General features: G+C 42.9%; 1 protein-coding gene across 4 annotated transcripts in view; it reads left to right on the top strand.

Annotated features, from left to right (window-relative positions):
• DOCK9 (dedicator of cytokinesis 9) overlaps window positions 1–26,941 on the top strand; it is a 278,961-nt gene that overhangs the window by 225,548 nt on the left and 26,472 nt on the right. For all 4 annotated transcript variants that reach the window (XM_074989534.1, XM_074989526.1, XM_074989505.1 and 1 more), the window contains exons 39-45: window positions 2,154–2,269; window positions 4,175–4,312; window positions 4,804–4,986; window positions 9,753–9,866; window positions 10,005–10,220; window positions 13,134–13,191; window positions 19,745–19,851. In XM_074989534.1, coding sequence (XP_074845635.1) covers window positions 2,154–2,269; window positions 4,175–4,312; window positions 4,804–4,986; window positions 9,753–9,866; window positions 10,005–10,220; window positions 13,134–13,191; window positions 19,745–19,851 — 932 coding nt within the window. The remainder of the gene's footprint in view (window positions 1–2,153; window positions 2,270–4,174; window positions 4,313–4,803; window positions 4,987–9,752; window positions 9,867–10,004; window positions 10,221–13,133; window positions 13,192–19,744; window positions 19,852–26,941) is intronic.

Raw genomic sequence — 26,941 nt, 5'->3', positions numbered from 1 at the left:
TGCAGATATCATATTGGCGGTGCTTCGACCAGCACAAAATCTGCACTGGCTTTAACAATGGCATTTTTGAACACACAATGAAAGCTGGTTGTAAAGAATGTGGGCCCGCATCTTAGCAGCTATAGAGAGCAGTGAGATACCCTGATAGTCATCACAGCACAACACAGTGACCTTTACCGTTGTATATGTGTACAACCAAGGCATCTTTGAAGTCCTGAGAGACTAGCTCCTTCTCCCAAATGGCACTGTTTAAATGAGCGAGACAGTACATCAGCTGGCTAGCAGTGGCTTTATACATTTCTGATGGAATTGCATCACTGCCAGGTGCCTTCCCAGATTTCATGTGGTTGTACTTCCTCAGGAGCTTGTGGTATGACCAGCTGTAAAGCATTAGCCCACTGAGGAATCTTCAAGAACACCACTGTCAAAAGTTGAGGTCTGGTTCAATAATTTGTGAAAATGTTCAGCCCAGTGGTCAAGGATCTTAGTACTAACTGTAATCAAAGTGAGGCCATCAGCAGAGCGCACGGGTACCACCAGCAATGCGTGGCCCATAGATTGCCTTCAGCTTGTCACAGAATGCTTTAAGGTCCTGTCTGTCAGCCGCATCTTGGAGTTTAACTGCTTGATATTTCCACTGGTCCTCCTTCATTTGCCATAATTTGAATTGTGCCTCCTGCTTGGCTCAAATATATGCTGATTTCCTGGAGGCATTCTTTACTGTTGATCCAAGCCAGGTGTGTCATGTTGCATCTTATCAAGAAGAGCTTGAGCATATCTGTCCTTGTAATCCAAACCAGTCCTTGTGCCTGTGTTTTTGGAAACCGAAGATCTTGATAGCAGTTCTGTAGGTTGTTTCTTTGATGTTAGTCTAGTCATCCTCAATACTGGTTGACCATTCTAGACCTTCATTGCTGATAACTAAGCAAGTGTCAAGATTGTGTTGAAACAGTGCTTGTGTCTCGGGTATTTCTAATTTACCTACATCCAGCTTTTTTTGGCATACAGCAGAATGGTGACGTTTTGGTGGACAAAGGTTCGAGGAGACAACACTGCGTACAGTGTAGTGGTCAGACCAGGAGCCAATGGCACACATTCCATGAGTGAATTTGACATCAGAAAGTTCTTTGTTTTGTGATGAAGTAGTCAGTAAAATATCAATGCTTGTACCAGCTGTGCATCCAAATTGCTTTGTGTTTGTTCGCCTGTTGGAAGAATGTGCTTGCAGTAGAAAGCTCATGCTTCACACAAGTTTGAAGAAGAGTGCCATTTGAGTTCTTGCTTTCAACGCCATTATGTCCATGCACTTTTGGCTGTGTGATGTACTCCTGACCAACTCTATCATTAAAATCGCCAAGTATATATAGCTTGGATTTCAAAGGTACTGAAGAGCTCACTGAATGCAGGCTAACATAAAAAGCCTCCTTTTAATCATCTGTAGCAGAACTAGAATAAAGTGAACTAACAATGTTCATGTGTGGTACCAGGGTCCACAAGTTTATGCTGACCATAGCATGAAATTATTTATTTTAGATGCTCTTATTTTCAGTGTGACATAATCATATCCCTAATTGTAAATATGTGGTTATTGCATGATGGAACTACAGGGACAGTAAGAGTGACTTGGGAGCCCTATTGTGCATTTTGAAGCTTCAACATGTTTGTATTTCCTTCACATTTAACCTTTAACTCTGAATTTACAGGTTTTATAATGCTTGAGATAACGATAATATCCTTAATTTTATCCCAAATTACTGATAGTTTTCAACTTCATCAGCCCATGTACTTTTAAAAATTATATTAACATAGCATTTCCAGTTATTTAAATCCATTATGTTAAATGTTTTATGCTAGTATTTTAATAATTTACCTTGCATTTCAATGCATTATAATCAAAATAAAATTATTTGAATACAAATATTGTACAGGTATATAACTGGTTGAAAAAATATGCTAAAAAGCCACACAAACTATAACTCAACTGTTTAATCTAAAAACTTTCAAAGTCCTTATTTTTCTTAAACTTCCTCTAATGCAAAAAAAAAAGGTGTGTTAATTTTTGGCTATGTGATTTGGCGGCATTAGTTTTAAAATATTTTTGTTTAATTACATATCATAATTACAGAGGAATACTTTCTCTGATATTTCTACAGGCTATTGCCATTCAGATGCAGATGTTCTTCACCAGTCCTTACTTGAAGCAAACATTGCCACTGAAGTTTGCCTTACTGCTCTGGATACATTATCCTTATTCACAATGGCATTCAAGGTTTGTCCTTCACATAGTTTTGATAGATTATTTGATTTTTGGTATTTTTAAATATTTATTCTTTAGAAAATTACTTTAAAAAGTGTCTTTGTTCAGTTACTCTACTAACAACTGTATTAAAATGTACAAAGCAGGTCATTCATAATCATGGTATATAGTAGTTAATAACCATTATTGTTAAAGGTATAATAGTCTCATTTACTAGTATTAACAATAGGATTTGAACTCAGCCACTTGCCACACAACCCTGCAGTTTGTCTCCGGTAACTTCCATTAAGGTCAATATGAGTTTTGTCTGATGAAGGACTGAAGAACTGAACCCTAAATGTTTTAAACTCAAAAACAGAAAATAGCTAGTAAACCGATCAGCTTAAATGATGCAATTTCTTAGTTTATTTTTACATCCTCTGAGGGAGCAGGGTAGAGTGAGCAAAGCCTCTCATTGGTCTGCGCCATTCCACGGGGTCCTTTTTTCCTCTCCGACCTTTCCTCTCCAAACCTATTGCAGAAAGCTCAGTGACTAATTAGTCTTTGCACATAGCTTTCTTTTAAGAGTATTATGGTATTGATCAACACTGCACTCAAGTTCTAATTAGTTTTGGTTGTTTTGTTTTTTTTGTACACCGTCTTCCTATGGGTCAACTAATGAAGTATTCAGGACCACAGAAATATATGCATGCTATCATGTTATAAATATGTTACGGAGCTATTGCTTGACTACAGGTTAAGGTTACAGGTTGAACCTCTCAAATCCAGCACACTCTCATCTGGTGCAACATCCATAATCCAATGTGATTTTAGCTAGCCGGACGACCACTTACCATGGGTGTGGCCAAGTTTCCTGTGGACCCATAAAGTTTGTTTACAGTCACCAGGCCTAGGTCTTGGTGTTCTGTGCTGTGGTTTGGTTCTAATTTATCCCTAAATGGCTGTGTCTACACGTGCCCCAAACTTCGAAATGGCCATGGAAATGGCCATTTCGAAGTTTACTAATGAAGCGCTGACATGCATATTCAGCGCTTTATTAGCATGCGGGCGGCAGCGGCGCTTCGAAATTGACGAGCCTTGCCGCCGCGCGGCGCGTCCAGACGGGGCTCCTTTTCGAAAGCACGCCACCTACTTCGAAGTCCCCTTATTCCCGTGAGCTCATGGGAATAAGGGGACTTTGAAGAAGGTGGCGTCCTTTCGAAAAGGAGCCCCGTCTGGACGCGCCGCGCGGCGGCAAGGTTCGTCAATTTCAAAGCGCCGCTGCCACCCGCATGCTAATGAAGCGCTGAATATGCATGTCAGCGCTTCATTAGTAAACTTCGAAATGGCCATTTGCATGGCCATTTCGAAGTTTGGGGCACGTGTAGACGTAGCCAATGTCTTCTAAGAGCCCACTAAACAATGGTAATGTTGTTGATAATGCTGCTAGACAGTATAGACCACCTATGGCCCAGCAGATTGTCTCATTCAGCACTGATCAGGTCCTGAGTGTACCAGACTACAAAGGTTCAGCCTATGTTAAAGGTAGTGGAGTATAGTAACAGAGAGGAAGCCGTGCTAGTCTATACACTATCAAAACAAAAAGCAGTCAAGTAGCACTTTAAAGACTAGCAAAATAGTTTATTAGGTGAGCTTTCGTGGGACAGACCCACTTCTTCTGTCCCAGGAAAGCTCACCTAATAAACTATTTTGCTAGTCTTTAAAGTGCTACTTGACTGCTTTTTGTTTTGGTAGTGGAGTATTAATTGTTTAGATTTGTTTTTAGTTTTTAATACTCTTCAGTTGTACTGTATCTGAAAGGTGTTCTTTTAAACATCCTTGAGTTGTAGCTGAAGCTGTCCCCCGCCCCCAAAATTATATATGTTCTCAATAGACAATTTAATTTTCTCTAAATATTTATGCTCTATCACTTTTAAGAATCAGCTACTAACTGATCATGGACATAATCCTCTGATGAAAAAGGTTTTTGATGTGTACCTCTGCTTCCTTCAAAAAAACCAGTCTGAAACAGCATTAAAAAATGTCTTCATTGCGTTAAGGTCACTAATTTTTAAGGTAAGTCTTCCTAACATAAAAAGGTCCCCAATGATTTATTTTTTATAAATACCATGTGATTTATATCTAGTTACACAAGTATAAGTATCGTATTTCTCTAATTGAAATTGGATTTAAAAGTTAAAAAAACCTGGCATTGCAGATTATGATAATACAACCTATCTTACACACCTTTTCCCCCAACAATGAATGTAGTACATTTGTTTTATTATTTATCTTTTGTTGTATCCCTGTTGCTACTTGTGTTCTGTGCAACTATTATTCAATCAATTTTAAATACTTTTTCAAGTGCCATTTTATAACATATCATACTTAATTTTTTTTGCATTTTTTGTTGTGAAGTGTAACAAGCATTATGTTTTTCCTTATAAATGTATCATTTATTGTTTGTATTATCCTCGGGGTGTTTGAATTGTTTTCTCTGGACATTTATTTATTTTACTGATACTAGCCTTGATACAGGATTTTTCTCTGTTTCATTCTTTCCTCAGTTTCCTTCTGCATTTTATGAAGGTAGAGCTGATATGTGTGCTGCATTGTGTTATGAAATTTTGAAATGCTGTAATTCCAAACTGAGTTCAATTCGTACTGAAGCTTCACAACTGCTGTATTTCTTAATGAGAAATAATTTTGATTACACAGGGAAGAAATCTTTTGTAAGGACACATCTGCAAGTTAGTATCATTATTTATCATTGGCTATCATGGCTTTAAGATCTGTTTCCCTTCTGAGCTTAAGAATAGTTGTATAAAAAGCTGTGTTTTCTTTTCATGTGTAAAATCCTGGCTGTATCAATCTAATATTTTTAAAACTGAGCCACAATGAACTATCTCTATTTGGAAAGCAATTGAAAAACTTAAGAAATGTAAAATATGTGTATTACTTACTGATACGGTGACGTGTTTTTTGAATTTATGTTGAGTTGTTCATACCATTATTGTGTGTGGAGATCAGGAATTATGTAGAAAAAGTAAGAGGAGATATTAGTGGTTAACGTTTTTGTATGTTATTTCTTTAATCTCCCCCTGTTCTTCTTCTAGTGCTTCTTCTTATGAATATTTAGAATGGATAATCATACAACAATGAAGAATATGGTCTACAGTGTCACAATATAAAAATGACTTAGTCTGATTGATTTATATTTGAAGGGTGATAGGCCCAAAACAATCAACCTGTTACCTTCCCGGGTCTTCCCTTTTGCTCGTATCTTCTCCATCCGACCTCCAAACAAAGAGCTTTGAAACAGTATTAACAGAATCTGCTTGTTTTACTTCAGACTTAAGCCCTGGGTTTGTGCAGTTATCGACATGCAGGTTCGTCTCACATGAGCATAATATATGCATGTCAAATAATTCTATCAGCTTTGAGATAAAAAATTGGCAGAAAAGTTGCAGCTTCCAACCAAATACTTTGATGTAAAGGCAGCAATGCAAATCTGTTTATTATAGTAAAGTATCAGTAAAACACGGCTGTTCAATTGCTGTTGCAAGATAGCAAGTGTTTTGTTTTACACCCGGTGTTTAATTGCTGGGTTAGCTAAACTCTCTGCAAAGGTACCTTCCTTTATGCAGTAGAATTCTGTCTCAAGGCTGACTGTTTGGTTATAGGAAGGAGGGAAGGTTGCATCATCACCCTAAGGTATCGGATAAGTGGCAGTGGCACAGAAGCAATAGCCTGGGACTGTGATACAATTTGGGGGCTTATGTTCTGCTGCTGTGGCCAGTTTAGGTCTGTTCTAGCCAAGAGGATTTTTTTATTTGAATGCTGGACCCTATGGGTATTCTTTTGTGGTTAAGTCTGCACTCCATGCACCTGTGTCTAGAGAAGTCTTGCAAGCAGTGTCTGTTGGTCAGCATTTGTCCCTTTATTCGTCTTATGCTCTGTACCAAATGTATAAGGAACGGGTTGGAACAATTGCCTCTTCAGTTTTTTCTTGCTGCTAGATGTCCTGAGTTGGAATCCACCAGAGCCCAGAACTGATCCTTTCTCCTCTTTTTGTAGTTATTCAAAATTACATATTGTTCTAACTCTTTTTGTTAGTTTTGATCCCTAATTAGTTAAAATGTCTACTTTGGTAAAATTCCTGGTCTCCAGCAGAGGACTTATGACCAATATACCAGGCTTCAAAATCTGTACCTCCTGTCCCCACTTTTTTCAGTCTATAACAAGCACCAGTGCGATCTCTACTGCTTCAGTGAAATTCCTGTTTCCATTAAATGCAGTCATCTATTGCTCTTTCTCCAGCTGAACATGGTAAATGCAAGAATTCTGGCTTTGGGAGCACTTTACAGAGTGCACAATGAAGCCCCTGTCAAACCCAGGCTGGGGAGACGCTACTGCACATCACCTAGAGTCATCAAGGAGCACACCCTGTAACGCTGTTATACGTCAGAGCAGATAGGGCAGAGGGAAAGACCATTCATCTGGGACCTCTCGTGAGAGAAAGGGGGACTGTTACACACACACAAGCAAATCTCTTCCTACGTTTTTTTAAGAGGAAAGAGTACTCCACACTCCTATCAAGTTGGTGAGCCTTCATAAACAAACCATGAGTATTTAGGCCTTCCTGAGCCCCATGGCCATGACCTGATGCCACATACAAACAAGATTTCTTCAGTATCAAGACTCCATTATCAACTTGGTTGATGACTTCTGGTATCAAGTAAAACAAAACACTGGGACATGAAGGACTGGGAACCACTGGTATTGTCAAAACCCACCAGGTTAGAGAGACATTCATCAAAGGTGCTATTGCAGCCCGGAAGGAACTGCCTTGTACACTCTCATGGTGCAGAGTAACAAGAGAGAACCTCTAAAGGGGCCGACAAGTTATAACCACTTTGGAAGTTACCTTCATCCTCTGAGACCGATAATTTCCCTTGTTATTCAGAGCAATCCTAACCAAAGAGATTCTACAGTAAATGGGAATTAAGGACTCTTGGAGGAAGTCTTTCTCCCACACCATCTTCTAGTCATGGTTTTCCCAACAGTACCAATGATGAAGCCTGATTCAACCTTTTCATTGTCTGGAGAGTTGGATGTACTGGTGGAACCAGCTTCACTTCCACCTAATGGTATCAGCCCAGACAGATGATTAAGAACCTTCTTGAACAAGTTGGCATGGAGTGGGGGGAGGGGGTCCCCATGCCCTGCACCCCATCCAGAATCAGGAGTGATTCTTACTCAGCAGGTAGAACAGAAGGTTTATTAGGCGACAGGAACACAGAGTCATACAGAGGTGTCAGTACAGCAACCAGAAACAGACAGCCCAATCCTTTTTGGGGAGAGATGGTCCTGAGGCAGGCCCTCAAGCCAGGGCCTTGCCCACCCCCACTTGTCTCTCTCCCCCAGCCCAGGTTAACTGCCTTCCATCTCTTAGTTCCAATTCAAACTAGCCAATCCCTTCCTCCCTCCTTTGCCCTGTTTCCCAGGGAACAAAGAAGTCACCTGTGAGCTCATATTACCACAATGTATTAATACTGCCAAGTGAAATTCAGGGAAACTGCAGGGAACCATAGAGCACCAGAATATGCATGCCAGCTAACCATAGGAATAAAATCCGCACTTTGTCACACCAGTCTTCACCAAACTAATCAAGACCACCTCTTCAGGACCACTGTATCTAATACCAAGAGAGAGAAGGACTTTTGACCCTCCACCCCCTCTTACTGGCCTTTTTTGGAGTCCGTATGACCTTTATGCGTGGTACCTGGAATCTTTGCAGTCCAACATGGAATTTCACAATCCCACTTCTCCAAGGTGTCAAACAGAAGCTCCTCAGAACCTCTGGAACAAGGAGAAACTAAGTAGATTAGCTGGTACCACTGGTATTAATAGGGGTATTGTGTTCATCATCCATTGAAGTAGTTGTTCCAGCCTCACTGTTTCCCGAAGTCATCAACAATCGACTATCTCAAGACCTTCTTACAGCAGAAGAGCTCCAGATCTCCTTGAAGAAGGTCCAGGGCTCTCAATGTTGTCTTCTGGCTATCTACAGCCTACACAATCCAGTCAAATTACGCTTCAAGTAATGGAAGGCAGATCAAAATGGGCAAGGGCTATATCGTACCCCCTTTTTACCTCTGTGCCTTATATTCTAGAGGTAAAAAAATATATGTATTTTGTCCCAGTTAAAGGAGCAGACTTTTTGTTCATGCATCAAGCACTACCTCAGTTGCCATTTGAACAACTAAGTACGTGTTCCATTTCTCACCTGTCAGAAAAGGTCACCTTCCTGACTGCCATCACTATGGTCATAAATATATGTGAACTTGGGGCCCTGTTAGCCAGTCAGCCAAACATAGTATTCTATGAGGACAGTTTCACTATGATTACACCTAAAATTCACTCCTAAAATATCAGGTAAACCAGTGAATTTGTTATCCTGTGTTTTTTCCCAAACCCTGATGCTTATAGCAAGAAGAGACTTCATTTTGTCAACATGTGACAAACAGTGATATTTTTTTCCTGAAGGGAATGATACTGATCAAAAGTTACCTGGACCATTCATCGCTATAGTAGAGTGGAACAAAAAAGCAGTCATGTAGCACTTTAAAGACTAACAAAATAAGTGCTTTTTTTTGTTTTGTGAAGATACAGACCAACGTGGCTACCTCTCTCTGTGACTGTAGCAGAATGAGTTTGAGGGGAAAAAATATATATATATCCTCTTAATTTCTATCACATCTGTGACTCTATTCAATGCCTCTGCTTAAGATTTGCTGGGCAGCATCATTGAGATCCATCCACACATTGTCAAGATGATATGCCTTTATCGAAGACTAATCTCTTGATGCACTCTTCAGAGCAGCAGTTCTACAGTTGCTGTAGCACTTGCATCTTTGCACCCTCTTCCTCTGAAAATTGTTTCTTAGCCAGCAAAAGAATTTGCATGGAAACCAACACTCAAAAAAGCAAGAAAAATTGCTTACCTTACTGTAACTGGAGTTCTTGAAAATATGTGGTCCCTGTCTGTATATCCTTGCCCAGCTTGCTTCCCACTGCTTTGGATCACATGTGGATTTGAAATACAGAAAGAACTGGATAGTCAAGTGGTCCACTGAGCCCCTTATAGCCTTGGTTTGTAGCATAAAGAGAACAGGAAGTTAGGTGCCAACCAGCAAAAACCGTTTGCAGGAATTCTCCAACTTTGGGCTTGCAGAATGCATGCATATCCACAGTAGATTACAAATAGAGACAACCACGTAGTTTTGAAAACTGCAGTAAGTAATAGTACATAACTTTTCTTTATGAGAAGATACATTTGCCATAAGTTTCAATTGGCTATTTGTCATTAATTGTAACACCTCTGATATTTTCCTGTGAAGTTGTATCATACTGTGAATTTAAAAGACGGCGTGCCTATCTTCCAAACTAAAAATCTTTTAGGGATACTTGCAGGATGTAAACATATATTTACTAGAAGTTTTTTCTTGTCTAGGTTATAATTTCAGTAAGTCAGTTGATCGCTGATGTCGTTGGAATTGGAGGAACTAGATTTCAGCAGTCTCTTTCCATCATTAACAATTGTGCCAACAGTGACAGGCTTATTAAGGTTAGTGCTGACTCTTTTATCCTGCATAAAGGTTTCCAGAGAGTTAGTCTGAAAATAGTTCTCAAAATATTCTGTCACTTACATTATGAAAGGAATAAAAAGTACACAATTCTTAAACTTTTTAAAACTTTATTTTAGCATACTACATTCTCTTCTGACGTAAAGGATTTGACAAAGCGGATTCGTACAGTCTTAATGGCTACAGCTCAAATGAAGGAGCATGAGAATGATCCAGAAATGCTTGTCGATCTCCAGTACAGTTTAGCAAAGTCTTATGCCAGTACACCTGAACTAAGGAAGACGTGGCTAGACAGCATGGCAAGAATTCATGTTAAAAATGGGGATCTGTCAGAGGTAATAGATGACTCCATTATTTTAGCTGCTCGGTGAATGTACTTTTTTCTCCCAGCATTCCCCATGCTAAATTAAACATTGTGTTAATAACTGTCAGTTTTCCATGCTGCTTATAACAGTAAGTTGTCATGGTCTCTGACTCAGTGGCCATGTCTACACTAGCCCAAATCTTTGAAATAGCCATGCAAATGGCCATTTTGAAGATAACTAATGAGGTGCTGAAATGCATATTCAGCGCCTCATTAGCATGCCACCAGCTGCAGCTCTTTGAAATTGCTGTGTTTCGCTGCAGCGCAGCTTGTCCAGATGGGAGTCCTTTTTGAAAGGATGCTGGGAACTTCAAAATCCCCTCATTCCTATCTCCTGATTTCTAACTAGCGGGCACATCTCCTGTACTTACACAAAACATTCTTCTAGGGATGGAGAATCCACCACCTCTCTACGCAACACATTCCAGTGCTTCACCACCCCCCTGGTGAAGTAGTTTTCCTAATATCCAACCTACACCTCTCCTTCTGTAACTTCAGACCATTGCACTTGTTCTGCTATCTGACACCACTGAGAACAGTTTCTTACCATCGTCTTTAGAGCTCCCCTTCAGGAAGTTGAAGGCTGCTGTTAAATCACCCCCTCAGTCTTCTCATCTGTAAACTAAACAAGCCCAGATCCCTCAGCCTCTCCTCATAGGTCGTGTGCTCCAGCCCCTTAATCATTTTTGTTGCCCTCCACTGCACCTGCTGTGGTACATCCACATCCTTTTTATACTGGGGGGCCCAAAACTGGACACAATATTCCAGATGTGGCCTCACTAGTGCTGAATAGGGGAACAACCACTCTTCTAGATCTGCTCAAAATGCTCTTCCTAATGCACCCTAATATGCCATTAGCCTTCTTGGTTACGAGGGCCCACTGTTTACTTATATCCTGTGCTTCATCCACCATAACCCTTAGGTCCCTGTCTGCTGTACTGCTGCTTAGCCACTCAGTCCCCAGCCTATAACAATGCTTAGGATTCTTCTGTCGCAAGTGCAGGACTCTACACTTCTCCTTGTTGAACAGCATCAGATTTCTTTTGGCCCAATCCTCCAATTTACCAGGTCACTCTGGATCCTATCTCTACTCTCCAATGTATCTACCTACCTCTCCCCCTAGCTTTGTGTCATGCGCAAACTTGCTGAGGATGCAATCTAGTCCCTCATCCAGGTCATTAATAAAGATGCTGAACAACACCAGCCCCCAAACCGAGCCTTATGGCACTTGGCTTGAAACCAACTGCCATTCAGATATTGAGCCATTGACCAATACCCATTGGGTGAGTGTCTCGGCACCACTGTCTTTCATCAGTGCCAAAGAAAAAACATGAGATGCAGCTGACCAAAAGGGGATATTCTCCAACTCTGAACAGACAGGCCACAATACACTGTGCTCTGTGTTTTGAGTCTGGCCACTCCTATCCCATAGTTTGGTGGATGACAGCATCGACTGCCTTGTAGGTGGACTCTGTTGAGTCCAGTCCTTGGCCATCCTTCAGCACTGGAGGTGCAAGGCAGTGCCAGCAGCATCATGGTACCATTTATCCCAGAAGTATTTGATATGGGAAAGGTCCTACTGTGGCACTATCAGTACTGCCATTGCCAGTAGCATGAGAGTCAATGGCATTGGTGTCAGGGAGCAAAAGGGAGTATGTGGCACTGGGCTACCATTTAGTACCAGCCTCCTCAGTGCCTCAAAGCAAATCTTCCCAACTTGGCACCATTCCCCTGCACCAATTGATATCAGTTCTTTGTGATCTTCAGACAAAAGTTTTGTCATCAGACTTAGAAGAGGAGTCCTATTCCCACCCAAGGAACCATTGCCAATTTCCCCTGAGGCAGCCCTGTCAGTTAGTGGATCAGGTCTCAGGGGTACCACTAAGAACATGACACAGTGAGTACTGCTCTGTGGAGATGCAGTGGCCATTTTGGAACCTTTGGGGGTTTCCTCCGATTCAAGGGCTGTTTTCCAGAAGCTGTATTCCTCTGTCTTGGAAAGACGAACATCCCCCATCTCTACAGCTGGCACCCAACCTAGATTCTGGTACAAAGTTTTAAAACCTAGATCTATGATACATGATTAGTGCAGAAGGAAAGGAAGAGGACCCCCTTCTGGTGCAGGCCATGTCCTCTTTAGATGAGGCATGTGTCTCCTCCCTCATGATGACTTCACAGCTCACCAGAAACTGTTGACAGTCAAAAAACCTCCCACAACGGAGGTTAAAAGTTGCCCAATCTTTCAATGAGGCCATTATAGGACCAGTTTAAGCCCTATGGCAAGCCCCATCCTCCTTATCTCTGTTGAAAAAACAGGCCAGAATGAAGTACTTTGAGCTCTGGTTTATGACTACTTGTATTCACTCCCAGCTTCAGGGTTCCTGATGGACAATGAGGAAGACGGGATTTGCAAGGAACACCACCCAAAGCAGAAGATATAAAAACACCAGATCTTTTTGGTCCAGAGATTTATTCTAGAGAGAGGGTCTTCATCTCTGCACCTCCAACCAGCAGACATTGCTGGGCAGATATGATTTTTATGTTTGAGGTTCAAGGGCTCTCTTCCTCAGGATTCATGACGGGAGTTCTCCATGTTGATGAAGGAAAAGAAATTTATGACGAGGTCCTTCCTACAGACAGCCCTGAATCCATTTAGAAGTGTCCAGTCTTAGTCATGGCACACTGAGATTTTTGTATTCACTGAGATGGGAGTTGTGTGTTAATAATTGTGGGATTAGGACTTTGATTTTCTGCTTTTTTTTAAAACTTCTGCCTCTCTAGCCTTTTAAAAAATGTGTGTTTTCTTTAAATGTAAGTTGTTTGTGTTAGAATTTCCATTATGATTCCTATATGTAACATTGTCATTGTTTCTATTATGCTTTAGGCAGCAATGTGCTATGTCCATGTAGCAGCACTGGTGGCAGAATATCTGACACGCAAAGGTATGATTTAAATTTCTCCATGACTACTTCAGTATTATTTGCATTGTAGTTTGAGCTGAACAAAAACATTGCTTTGTCCATTAGACAGGTTAGGTAGGTTATTGCTCACTGAGGAGAAGAATCTTTATTTACCTCCCAAGAAACTCATAGTTGCATATCTGTACTTAAGGACAGAATTTGGATCTTAAGATGGCAAATTATCCAAGTAAAGTTTTCAGAAGAGGAACAAAGTCTTTGTGGCTATTGCCTCAAACTCTATTCCCATTCGGCCTAATGGTTCAAGATAGTTCTTTTGCAAACATGAGAAGAGCAATAAGCATTCTTATTCACTAGAGTGTTACACACACAGGCTGAGAAGGCTGACATGTCTACCACTGCCAGAAGAGGCCAGAATAAATGCAAGTATGACATCTTTAAAAATTCATTATGTGAGCCGCTTAATTTTAAAAGTTCTCAAAGACTCACCTATAGATTGTGTACCAGCAGCTGTCTGAAGCAGTAGTGTTTTTGGTCACTCTCAGGTTTTTTCCAACTTTCAATCTAAAGGGAAAGATCACTTATAACTGGAAAAACTCCAGATTTCCTAGTCTGGGATGTGCTGATACATTTGTAAGACTCCGATGAAAAGTTGAGGCAGAATTTTCTATTTCCTGGAGAAATGGATTACAAGGACAACAGGCAAGTGAATCAGGGACATAATAAGACTGAGAGACTTCCTCACATGACAGGCTCTACCCCCAACTGGTCAATGAGTCCCCCACCTCTAACGACCTTGTAAAGTGCAGTCTGGTCCAGCACAAGATCTCTCATCTTTTATGTCTGAGACTATTAGAGGGCATTCCGGAGAAGAAAGATTTTCAGGGTTCTTCTGTATTTTATTCAATGTTCAGAAGTGCATAGGGAGAAATTTCAGCCATTCTTAGTCTCAGAAAATTCAACAAATGAATAAGAGAATTGAAATGTTGGATGGGTAGTCTGTGGCCTCTTGCATTATCCTTGTTCAAGGGGGATTTTCTGATTTCAGTGGTTCTGGTGAATGCATACCTCAGTATTCCTCTCAGTGCTACTACAGGTTTCTAAGTTTCATTTAAAGCATGAAGTGTCAGTACCATTTGTCCTGTCCTTAGTCGTCAGTGTCTTTACAAAGGTTAGGGAGGTAATCATAGCTAGACTCAGATTACACACTACACCAGCTCTCCTTTAAATTGTATTCAGACTACTGGAATTCTCAAACAATGGGCAGCAGGTGCCATCCCTGTGCTTAGGCCTCCTCTTCCTCCAAGGACCAAGGGCTTCACTGCTCTCAGCAACCTCTCACTCTGTCCTCTCCCACCCATTGCTCACAACGGGAGCAGCGCATTCCCTGCAGCCCTTGGCAATGGGGCACCCCGAGCCGGCAGCCTGGGACAAGGCAGCCCCACTGAGGGGAGGTGCTGTGTTAGCTGGGTGGAGCAGGCTGCCCCATCTGGTGCTGGTCCCCAGAGACCTCCACGAGTGCCCCTGAGTGCACAGCCACCAATGAGCTGAAGCCAGAGGCGATGATCCAGCTGCCAGATTAAGAAGAGCCCCACTGTGCAGGGCAGGTGCAATGGCAGCAGGAGCAGCACAGCCAGGCCCTGCCGCAGGCCACCCAGGGGAAGGAGGTGCAGGTGACGAAGGGCAGTTTGGCTGCGCAGCTGACTGTGGGAGGAGCTGGTACTCCAGCTGAGCCATGAGCAAGAGGAGGCAGAGGTGGAGGATCCAAGCGAGGACACCACTGCACTGCAGCAGGAGTGGAATGAGAGCCTACTGTAGGCAAGCACAGAGGCATGTCAGGGAACAGGGGAGGATACCTTTCCACCATCCAGTGTATTTGAACATTGGTAACCTCCAGGTGTGGGGTGCTGGATATGAAAGTTTACTGTATACACTTGTATCCCTTCCTTGGTGACATATCTTAATTTGAGCTCCACATCTGGCAGCAGTACACAAAGCTAAGTCTTTGACTTTGCGTCTTCTGTAGATGTACAACTTAGTTATCCATGTCGGTGCTCCTACATTCATTCACCAAAATAACTGACATGGGAGTGGACATAGACACCTCAGTGGCAAAGATCTATCCATCTCTAGAAAGATTCCAGAAGACTGAGCGCCTTCTCACATGGTTCCAGAGCTTCAAGAGGCCTACCATAGAACTGGGCCTTCAGCTGCTAAGCCCTGTAGTGTTGTGCAGAGGATTCGGTTCATAGGTGCTTACGTGCATCAGTCACATTCAAGGAGTGGGACTGTTCCCCAGAACACATGAAGGATCAGTTAAAGATTTTGACATAGGTTAGCTCCTTAAAATAATGGTTTGCCCAGGACAGTTCTCACAAAGATATTCCCATATATCTTCCAAATATTCTGGTTCTAGTAACTGCTGCCAGCCTGGAAAGTTGCGGGGAATACTTAAGGACCCAAACAACTTTTGTATCTAGTGCTTGGAAAAAGGGGTTCACAGCAGTCAAACTGGCACTTTTAATGGTTTTCAATTCAGTCTAAAGAGGAACCAACACAACCGGTCACATACATCATCCACCAAAGGGAAACAAAGAACCCAACACTAAATAAGGGAGCAGTGGAAATCGTGCAGTTGGTACTCTTGCTCATGTCTCTCGGTTCGGTTCACATAAAAGGAGACCTGAACCAAAAGATGGTCTCATTCAGCAAATTCTGAGTATTGACTGGAAAAGGTATTTTAATTAATCATCTAAATATCTGTCCATCTTTCAGCTGACCTACTTGCACCTATGCCAACATGGGGGAGCCAAAATACTTCACCAGGAAAGTGGACTCCAGTTTAGTGTGAGCACATACTTTATCACACAGATGTGCACAGGGTCTTCTCTCTGTTCTACCTTCCTGTTACTAGGGAAACAGATGCAGTAAATAAAGATAGATTAAATTACGGTAATCCTGATAAAAGACTGAAGGTCAAGGAGTGGTTTACAGAGCTGGAAACAGGACCTGTTATCTTTCAAAAAGACATGGCATTCTCTTGCAAAGTCTTTTTCGTCATCTGGACTTGAACTCGCTGCATTGAACTGGAAATTGAAAGTGAAGCAATAATCTTTCTAGACCTTTTCTCCAGTCACCAGATACTACTTTAATCTAGAAGAGTATTGACGCTGAAAGTATACTCTGTAATGTGCCAGGTTCTGTGGCCAATGCCAGGAACAAGAGGCGAATTACAGGAATTCAGAGTATTTTGGACTTCTCCAAGGAGCTTCAACAAAGTTGTCCAATCTAGCACCATAGTGTGTCAGTAGTGTGAGATTCATGGGTTCCATGGAGGAGACCCCCCACCCCCCAAGTAGCTAGATTTTCTTAGAGCAATCCAATTAATCAAACTGAGAATCAGACCACTTTTTCCCAAATGGCAACTACCTCATGTGTTGAGACCTCTGACAAGTGACCTCCTCAAACCATTGATATTAGTGTCAGCATTTTTTTTGTACTTCAGAATTTGCTTTGTTACATACATCACATCTGCCAAGAGTAGCGGGGTTCTACATGTGTTCTGTGACCCCAAGGTGGTGCTCAGAACTCTGGAATCATTTACTTCTAAGATGAACTCTTCTTTCTGTGCTTCCCAGCAGGTGGATCTTCCTTCATTTGGTCTGAGCTCTGGTCTATACAACAAACCTATTTTAGTATAACTACATCACTCTGGATTGTGGAAAATGCCCATTCCTGTATGACGTAGTTGTGATGACCTAACCCTTACTGTAGACAGCACTCCTGTCAACATATATATTGCCTGTTAGGGAAGTGGAGTTACCTGAGCTGGCGGGTGGGTACTAAGAACTGCAGTGGCACAGCTGCAGCTGTGCAGCTATGTGGCTGCAGTGCCATAAATCTAAACTATTCTAATCTCAGACTACAGTGTCCTGAACACAATGTCCCAGGACCATACCCTCAAGTTTCTTTATACCCCCTTTGCTATCCCTCTTTCATACCCTGCTTCAGGGACTCTTCTGTCAAAATCTCCACGTGTGGGTGGTTGAAGTGTTACTGCAGCTGAGTGTGGTGGAGGTTCCTTTTGAGTAGGAACAAGGAGTTTTATTCCTGATTGTTTTTAGTCCCAAAAGCCAAGAGCAGTCTGTGTCCCATTCTGGAATCATGAGACCTCAACAGATACCTAAAGAAGCTAACATGTTCTGCAGGGTCTCCCTGTCCTCCCTGGATCCAGGAGATTGATATGCCACCCTCAACCCGAAGGAGTCAGACTATCTCAAGGCAAACGCTTCCTCCAATTTATGGTTGGTGCCATGCACTACCAATTTGTGGTCTTTCCCATTTGGCTTGCCTACAGCACGATTGGTGTGGTGGCTTACCTTCAGTGCTAGGGTATCCAGATATACCTGTATCTCAATGACTGGTTGGTCAAAGGCAGCTCCAAGTCTCAGGTCCAGAGAGCTGTTGCCTTACTGCCAGCCACGTGCTGCTCCCTGGGATTACTAGTGATCAACAAAAGTCCACATGAATTTTAGTACAAAGGATAGACTTCATTGGAGCAGTGCTTGACTCCACCTGCACAAGAATGAGCCTGCTACTAGAAAGGTTTCAGGCCTTGACAGACTTTACCACAGAGGTATCCATGTTCCCCCCGCCACATGATGACCAGAGATCCCTGTTGCAGCAACTGTTACATATTTGCAAGAAATCTTGTACAGTATGTGCCAAGTGAAGTTTCTACAGGAAGGTCATGATTTGCTGGGTTGAATTATGCTATTTCTGTGCACATATTGGTGTTGTATGTAAAGTTGTGAGCTTTGGCAATGTACTGTGATGGACTCCTTTGCCGTCCCGAAAGGGTCTTGCACTTCCAAGCAGCTCCTTGTGGGCCTCCGAGACTGAGGGAGGTCCTCTTCATGGGCAGGTCATCCGTGTGACACCATCTTGTGGCCTGTGATTTTTCCATAAGGAGAACAAAGGCTGTATCTGCCCTAGGCAGAAGCTATAAAAGGCTCTGGAAACATGTCCATAGTGGGATCTTAAGTTGGTTCTCTCAGACTCATGGGCCTGCCCTTTCAGAAGCTGGGCTCCTGCTCCCTTTACAACTGACATGAAAGATCATTTTCCTGGTAGTAGTGACATCAGTAAAACAAGTCTGTAAGATTGAAGCCTTGTCCTCGGAGTCAGCAAAAACAGTTTTCTATAAAGACAAAGTCTATCTACAATTCCATCCATCCTTTCTTCTGAAGGTGGTGTCTACCTTCCACATATGAGGTCATCTTTTTCTCCCTTCTATCCCAGACATCTCAAATACAGGGAAGAGAAGCTTCTTCACACTCTGAACATCCAAAATGCCTTGGTTATTTACCTAGAACCTACCAACTCTGCTCTTCATTACTACAGTGGATAGGATGAAGGGCTTCCTAATTTTCTGGTATAAGGTTTTAAACTGGATCATCTCTTGCATAAAGACATGTTACAAGCCAGCAGAGATCCCACCACCACCAACTGTCAGAGCCTATTTGAATAGAGTTCAGGCATCCTCCGCAGAGTTTCCTAAGCTGTGCAATTGGGTGGTTGCCCTACAGTTAATTAGCAGAGGAGACTCAGCCACCCAAAATCAGCAGCATGTGTTTCTACCAGTGGCACACATCCCCACATGCTGTGGTGCACATAACAAAATGTATTCCACTCATGGATGAAAAAATTAGAGGGAACTCAAACCTTCATCGGCCTTCCTGGCACGCATCTCTGTCCAGAATGTCTGTAGAACCAGAGTCACCCTTCAGCAGGTTAGAAACAATGCTGGATTCAGCAGAGCTGTGTTGCAGTCTACACATTTGTGAACTCCTGCGTATCTCCATTGGTACTGATTGGGAGTCACCTAATGGGGAATGGACCTGAGCAAGTCCTTGAAGGAGAAAAGACAGTTACGTTTTCCTTGTGTGTTCTTCATGTCCATTCCATGACTAGTGTTTTCTGTAAGATGAGTGCTTGGGAGTGGGGGGAGTTTTTTTCCTCAGCAATGTCAATAGGGGGATCAGCTCTGGTGCCCTCTAGAGTAGTGCCTGCCTGGTGTGGTATCATGGTTGCTGCCAGCTCCCCTCAGCTTCCTTCCTTCCTGCTGAAAACTCAAACAGTGGGAAGGAGGGTGGATCATGGACTGTGTTCTCTCTGATTTTTGCCATCTGTGGGTGGAATAAATTTTATATTCACCAAGCCATGTGCAGATGTACATCACCAACAGAAACAGATGCTGCCCCCCGTGGGTGCTCTGATCCTCCTATGGGTATTGCTGAGGACAAACTTTCTCCACCAGTCCATGTCTCAAGAGCACACATCTAATATGGAATGAATATGAGTAATACTTTTTTCTGTAACAGGTGTTCAACATGTAACTGTCTTTTCCTTTCTGCCATCAGTGTATCCCAGAGTTCTACCAACACTGAATGACTTTCAAGCCAAACAGTCAGATCCTAAGTGGACACCTCACTAAGGGACTGTTTTTAACATAGGTGGCTCAAGAATATTTGAATAGCAATTAACTGATTGTGTGTGTGTTCTTTTTCAACAATAGGGGTGTTTAAACAAGGCTGTACTGCTTTCAGAATCATCACACCAAATATAGATGAAGAGGCTTCGATGATGGAGGATGTTGGCATGCAAGATGTTCACTTCAATGAAGTGAGTAGGCAAAATTCACATGCAGTTAACTTTTTCATATCCAGCAACCAGGAGGCCGCTGGATGTTTAAATATTCTGTTTTATAGAGAGCAACTGGAGGGAAGCATAGGTAGGCGTCAGTTTGCACCCTCCACCGGTAACCAAGTTCATCTCTCCCTGCACCCCAGCACTGGCTCCTGCTCAACTACTGCCCCTGTCCTGTTGATGGGGACTGCATGCAGCTGCTTAAAGATGGTGAAGTGGGGCTTGCACATGGCCATGCTGTGTGGGGATCCACTCTGGGCAGTGGACACTGGGCGGGAGAGTGGAGGAGACAGCTGGCTGTGCACACATGTGGTACAGAGGGACACAGGGCTGGCACTGAGTGGGCTGGCCCCCAAGGGGCAGGTGTTGCTTAAGTGCTCGGTTCTGCTCTCCGGCAGAATAAGAAGGGGAAAGCAGCATCATGGCTCGAGGTTTGAGAGTTATGCCAGTTATTTGAGAGTTCCAGTTGATTGAATACCGGATAAAACAGAGTTTGCCATATATTAAAATCAACTCATATAAACATTTGTTGCTTTTCATTGTTGATTTTATGATTTTTCAAGTTTTTCTGTTTCACTGTTTGAGTTAATTATAAAATATGTTAACTGAGCTGACGAGCCTTTACATACAGGCTGCATTTCCCTCATCTGGCACCCTTGCAACTTGACCAGTCCTGAACAAGGGAATTTGCCAGATGAAGGGAGGTCTCCTTCCTCGAACCCCCTTACTTGTGGTGAGCCCTTGGCCCCTGCTTTCCAGCCTGTTGCCTTTTCAAAGATCAGGTTGAGAAGATAGACTGATGTGAGTTTGTCGTTACATTCGAAAGCTTATCACAGAACTTTATGGAAAAATTTACGTTGGTCACAGTCTTCCTGTAACTGACTTTTAGGATTTATTAACCCTGCAGTCATGAAGTGCCTCTTTTGAAATAAAAAGAATCTCAAACCAGTTCTTAGCTCTGCCCCTCACATCTGTCTGCTTTACCCCAATGACTCTAAGGCTGCATCCACACTATGAGAGAGATTCAAATTTAAGGCAGTTAGCGTGATGCTACCATGTGACTCTCTCCACTGTAAATACAGTTAGCTCGATTTAGGGAGCACTAATATTGATATCATAATATCTCCATTACTTAACGGGTATAGCATCAAGCTTGAATTCAAAAGTTGATTAAAGACCAGTGTGGAAGCATCATGTCTTAAAGTCAAATTCGTTAGCCTCCAGAGTTGTCCCATATGTAATCCACAATGCCCCTCAGTGTTCCACTCTGGCTGCTGCTTTCCAGATGTGCAGGAATTAAGTAACAAGAAGACCATGAATTTCAAATCAGGACCAGGAAGCCTGTGGCTGGGGGGTCATATTTCTGTCTGTCTTTGCTGTTAGCCTTGTGCCAGCTGTTTCCACACGACACCACCTGGCAGCAAGGCTGTTGTGATCACATAAGAGGCCAAGAAACTACTTCTCAGTGGTTTACATTTGTGCATGAAAATCCCTTTCCTCCCCCACAGGCACCATGTAGTAGGGGTCTTTCCCATGCTCAGCCATAACACATGGATAGCTCCTGACCCAATAATAGGACATGCCTGCCATTCAGTGCTGACAATGTTGCCAGAGAGCACCATGTCCTGGCTTGCATGTGGTTAGGGCTTCAAGAGTGGGAAAGATTTTTGGGGGCCTGCTACCACCAGGGGGATGTCTCTCCTGGTGGCTAAGATATTCAGGGAAACTACTTCAACTGGCCCTTCACTAAAGCCTCTCCACACTCCTAGTAATGGACCCATGGGGCTTGTTGCCCCCTCCCCCCAGCAGCTAAGATATTCTGGGGCTTGCTGCCGGGGAGAGAAGTCTCCCCTGGTGGCTAAGATAGTTGTGGGGACTACTTCAGCTACTTCAACATTTCAACCAGCACTGCATCTGCCGACCATGTCCCTCATCCTGTCAATAATATTTTCGGGGGCTTGCTGCCCATTGCAGACACCTGCTGGTTTGCTATTTCTGTTATAAAATCTTCTTCCTAACGTTTCCTGTTTTTCTCCATGCTTTGACCCCCCCGCCCAAAAAAAACACAGGGTAGAAAGCCAGTTGAGATTCCTGTTTCCATTATAAGTCCAGTATATGTGATTTCCCTGCCATCCCCCATGTTGGCAATGTCTCTGTAGTGAAGAGGAAGACAAAAATCTTTTTTCCTAGACTTTTCTATCCTCTTTCTTCTAACTTTGGACCTCTTCATGCGGGGCAGAGTGGGTGGGGAGCCAGCTGAGAATACATTCTGTCCCTGTGTTATGTTCAGGGATCAGATGCAATCACAGGAGGGGGGACTGTCAGTGGATGGCCCGTTGAGAACACAGCCTGAGCACAGAAGCTTTATAGTGCACTGGGAAGCCAAATGCTCTCAGCAACTCTCATTTTTCAAAACTGTTATCTTTTTCTTCAAGCTTTTCAGGGCCCCTGTATTATTTTCAGAGACTGGATGTAATCACAGGAGGTGGGGGCAGTCAGTCAATGGCCAGTTGAGAATTCAGTTACAGAAGAAATAGGGTTCTATTAACATTGCCATCTATCTTGGTGCCCTACTTTTCCTTCCTTCCAACATAAAAAATGGACGTTTGCTTAACACAGGAGGGGAATGAGGAAAATGCAGTGTGGGAAGATGTAAAAGAACAGCAAGCATGCACAGAATGCTACTGGGAAGAGGGAACTGTGGGATAGGTTCCCACAGTGCACTATTGCAACAGTCGGTTTGCCAATTGAGTGTGGCAACAATAAGTTGACTTTGTGAGGAGCATGTGGGGAGGTGAGGATAGTCAAAATCAAATTTATAAATTCCAGAGTTACAAAATCAATGTTAATAAATTCAGTTTTATCTCAGTGTAGGCAGCCTAAGATGAGATAGTCCATAGGCAGACTGCACGCTAAATCTGAACTACCAGCCACTTTTGAATGGACCCTGACATAGTTTGAAGATAACAATGACTACGACTGCTAAAATTAGTATTCAGAATTTTATGTTCTCTGGTGTTGTACATTGACAAAAAAGGAAAAACAAACAATTTGGACCCTCACAAAAACTAATTGACTATTCCTGTTCCAAAAGTTGTTACAAGCTTACTTCTAGATGCTACGTGAGTGGTCTGTTGTTCCATCAACTGAATTTTCTAGTGCACTACTACTTTGTGGCTGTATCCTATGCTAAGATTTTCAGGGCAGGAGCTACCCTTATCTCAATCTGATACTGTGCTGAGTGTAGTGTCAATTGTAATTAATACTCTCGAATACTACTAGCTTGTTAACTGACAGGTTTTTCTCCTTTTACTTGGATGACTAACTACTGAAGACACCATCTGAACAAATTACAGTGTGGCCTTGAGAAACATTGTTTTTCCTATTCACATTGCTCTCTTTGCTATTAAGAAGATAGAAATGTATTGGTTATGCTTCAGCCAAGCATTAATGAATTCAGTCCCCACTAAGGTACTTGCCATCCTTTTGTACAGGGAGTTCAGGGATAGTCTAAGGAAAGTCAATCTACTCGAGCAGCTTGTGTACCACAATATAGTGCTTGGTGCAACAAGGTCCTCTGTTCTATGACTACTGCACTTAGCAGCCCCAATCACATATATTGTTTGTGTTGTGTCCATCCGTCTGTCTGTCCAGACAAAGTTCTACCACGTTCCACCCTCCCCTTCCAACCCCACTACCTGCCCCAGCCCCTCCCCAGCTAGTGCAGGGCTTAGCCAACCCCCTCCCCCCAACAGAGGGCTCCCCACCCACACCATGCCAGCCCAGTTCCCGCTCCAGCCAGGGACCCAGTCTAGCTCCCTTGATGGAGTTCTCCCCTAGCCAGCGCAAGACCAGTACAAGAAGTTTCTGTCTGGAACTTTCTACCAGCCCAGCTTCCACTTGCAAGCGGAACTGCAACAGGGCTTCTGGTATAAATAATAACAGCTCATTGTTTGGCAATACTGAAATAAAAACAGGAGACATTTGAGATCAGAGACTGCTACAGAAGACCACCGGTGGTCGGCTTTGCAGCACTGACTTACCCCCAGGATTGTGAGTTTTTTGGCTACCCCACAGGAGGTGTCAAGGAGAACATTTCTGGTAAGAAGGAAAGAGGTCACAAGGTGTCACGTTTATTTTGTCAATGAGGGCCAATGTTCAGTGCAAGTCCTCCATAGGGAAGGCATCCAATCACCAGGTAAATGGCCAGGCAAAAGATATAAGAAGAGGTGCTGGATGAGGGAAGAGGTTGGGGATTTCTGTGATAGGTATGGCAGGGAGCCAAGTGCCTTCTTCCTCCATTGTCATAGCCCACTTTAGCTCTCCTACCAAGGGTGGTGCATGGTAAGGTCCAAGCCATGGGTTGACTAGGGGACCTGGGTAGAAATGAAGTGGGGCTGTTGAAAGCCCCAGGTTTGAGTAAATATGAATTTGCCTCAACTGTATACATGTTGGCAAATCCATATTTACTCAAATGATTACCTTTTTTGAAGTCATGATCCTAAACATTGAGACACCAGCATCAGTCAAGATCGATGATCATGACCTACCTGCCACAGGGAGATTTACCTACTTGGGGAGATCATCAGACAGGATGGAGGTGTCAGAAGTGATATTCAGAGTGGACTCAGTAAAGCCAGGAATGTCTTCATAAGTCCGATTGCTGTGTGAAAATCATCACAGTACAACATCCACACCAAACTGAAGCTTTATCAGAGCTGTGTCTTATCAATGTTGTTATATGGATCAGAATGATGGTGAATGACAGAGTACAACCTCAGTAAATTGTTGACCTTTCACACCAAAAGTCTTCAGAGGATCTTCCATATTTTTTGGCCAAGAATAATTTTGAATCAGGACCTGCTTGCATGTTGCAAGCAAGATGACATGGCCACCATCATTACGAAAAGGCGCTGGAGGTGGATTGGGCACATGCTTGGGAAAGATGGAAGCACCATCACAAAAACTGCTGTGCACTAGGCCCCTGCAGAGAAGCAGAAATGAGAACGATGCAAGACAGTGCTGAACTGTTGAAGTAGAAATGAAGAGCATGAATCACACTTGGGGCACTTTTGAGAGGCTGGCTAGACAGACAGAAGTGGAGGACCTTTGTTGCTGCCCTACACGCCTGTAGGCATAAAAGACAATGGTCATGTATACAGTTTGCACCTCCCTCATCCAGCACTCTCTGGACTGGAGCCATCTCAAATGAAGGAATTTGCTGGACAAGGGGTGGGCCCCCTGCCTTGCACTCACCCACACACTCTCACCCAGGCCTAAAGGCCCCCTTACTTGCAGCTGACCCCTGCTGGCCTGATACCACTAGCCCTGACCCTGCATGGCTGTGGCTCCAGAAGCTGCAGCCAGGGAGCCAGTTCCAGCCCCAGACAGGTTGCTGGCTCAACCCAACCCCCTCCGGGAAGCTGGCACAAGCTTCTGATGGGCTGCTGGTTCCAGCCTTTGCCAGGGAGTCCGCACAGGGAGCTGAGGAGCTGGCTTCGGCCATGGCCAGGGAACCAGCACAAGCCTTTGACGGGCTGCCAGCTCCAGTCCCGATCGGTGAGCTGGCTCTGGCTTGCACAGAGAGCTGGAGAGCTGTTCTAGCCTTGGGCAGGAAACTGCAACAAGGAGCTGGGCAGAGGCCTCTGCTGGGGAGCTGGCACCAGGAACACAAGCTCCTAGCCTCTCCTGCAGTGGGCTGCCAGCCCTTTGTCAGTGGGCTCCCACTTGCCCTCTTTATAGTAGCCTATGAGCTTGGGGCTCTTTGACCCATTAACATCAGTGATCCTACTGGACGACTAATGTTGCTGGAAGAGAGCATTCTGGTTTTGAGAGGTGCAACCTGTACGTTATCTGCTGGGTAGTCCTAGATAGCTATATAATAAAGTTATGGTTAAAATCCATATTGAGTGAAATACTCAGACAATACACTACATCAAGGCAACAGAGTTAAAGTGCTAAAGCTGTAAACCATCTCTTGCATAATCATGTATCCTGTTGTCTACAGATAGAAAATTAAAGATTAAATTCTTTAGGTGATTCTGTACTCTTCATCAAACAGGGCAGAGCACAGAAGGCACAGCTAAAGAGACAGCAAAGATGATTTTATTCCCTACAGGGACCTGTCTTCCGCAACAATACATTCTATATAATTTCTTTAAAAAAATTGTAGCCTAATTTAGCATAAGATATGTCAGATTTGAGTGATGGGAGTGTAATATATTCACTTTCAAAATTTGATGTCTCCCATTTTAAATTGCATAGTTCACTAGTCCAGCAATCTACAGATGACAAAGGGAATGGAAAAGCAAAACAGGATGAGACAGTTTATAGTCAAAAAGTTACCAGTTCCACAGTATGGGATCTGTTTAATATATTGAAGTGCATGGAAGTTGTGGACCTAGTACTTCTAAACATTAAATGTTGACCCAAACAAAGCAAATGAAAGCAAACTGATTGTCAGATTTTACCATGTCTGTTGAAACTGCACTGAATGAAAATTAGTTCCATGTCAGTACCACTTACAGAAATAAAATACATTGGCCACAATTGTGTACTAAGGAATAAAGCGTATATACAAGACTAATATGAAGTTAATATTTTACTTAGGTAACAATTTTGTGTATTTATTTATATCTGCTGATGTGTGTAAAGCTTTTAATCCATATGAAACAAATGTTGTTTGTAATTTGGCCACATTAAAATATTCTACTTATTCCTCCAATCCTGAAAGAAATCTGTTTTGTTATTCTAATATTTAATATTTTAATAACATATCTATTCTGTGATGTTGAAGAATGGAGCATAGAAGTGAAGTGCATAGAAGAAAAATATTGTGCAAAATAGTACAACCGTTAAGTACATAACGTGTTTGCCCTGACTAATCTTCTTACAACAGGAAAGATAGGGTTAAAAACAAAAAATAAAGCCAGGAGTGCTATGCTCAAGTAGCCTTTTCTACTTCTTCATATTTCACAGTTTCTTAAATATTCCTGCTCTTATCATTTACCTCTTCATTTCAGACATGGTACAGGTTGCACCTCCTTTATCCAGCATGCTCAGGACT

This window comes from Carettochelys insculpta, chromosome 1, assembly GCF_033958435.1.
Source record: "Carettochelys insculpta isolate YL-2023 chromosome 1, ASM3395843v1, whole genome shotgun sequence".
NCBI classification, from domain to species: domain Eukaryota; kingdom Metazoa; phylum Chordata; order Testudines; family Carettochelyidae; genus Carettochelys; species Carettochelys insculpta.
Note: the sequence above shows the minus strand (reverse complement) of the source record. Positions and strands in the feature narration are given on the sequence as shown.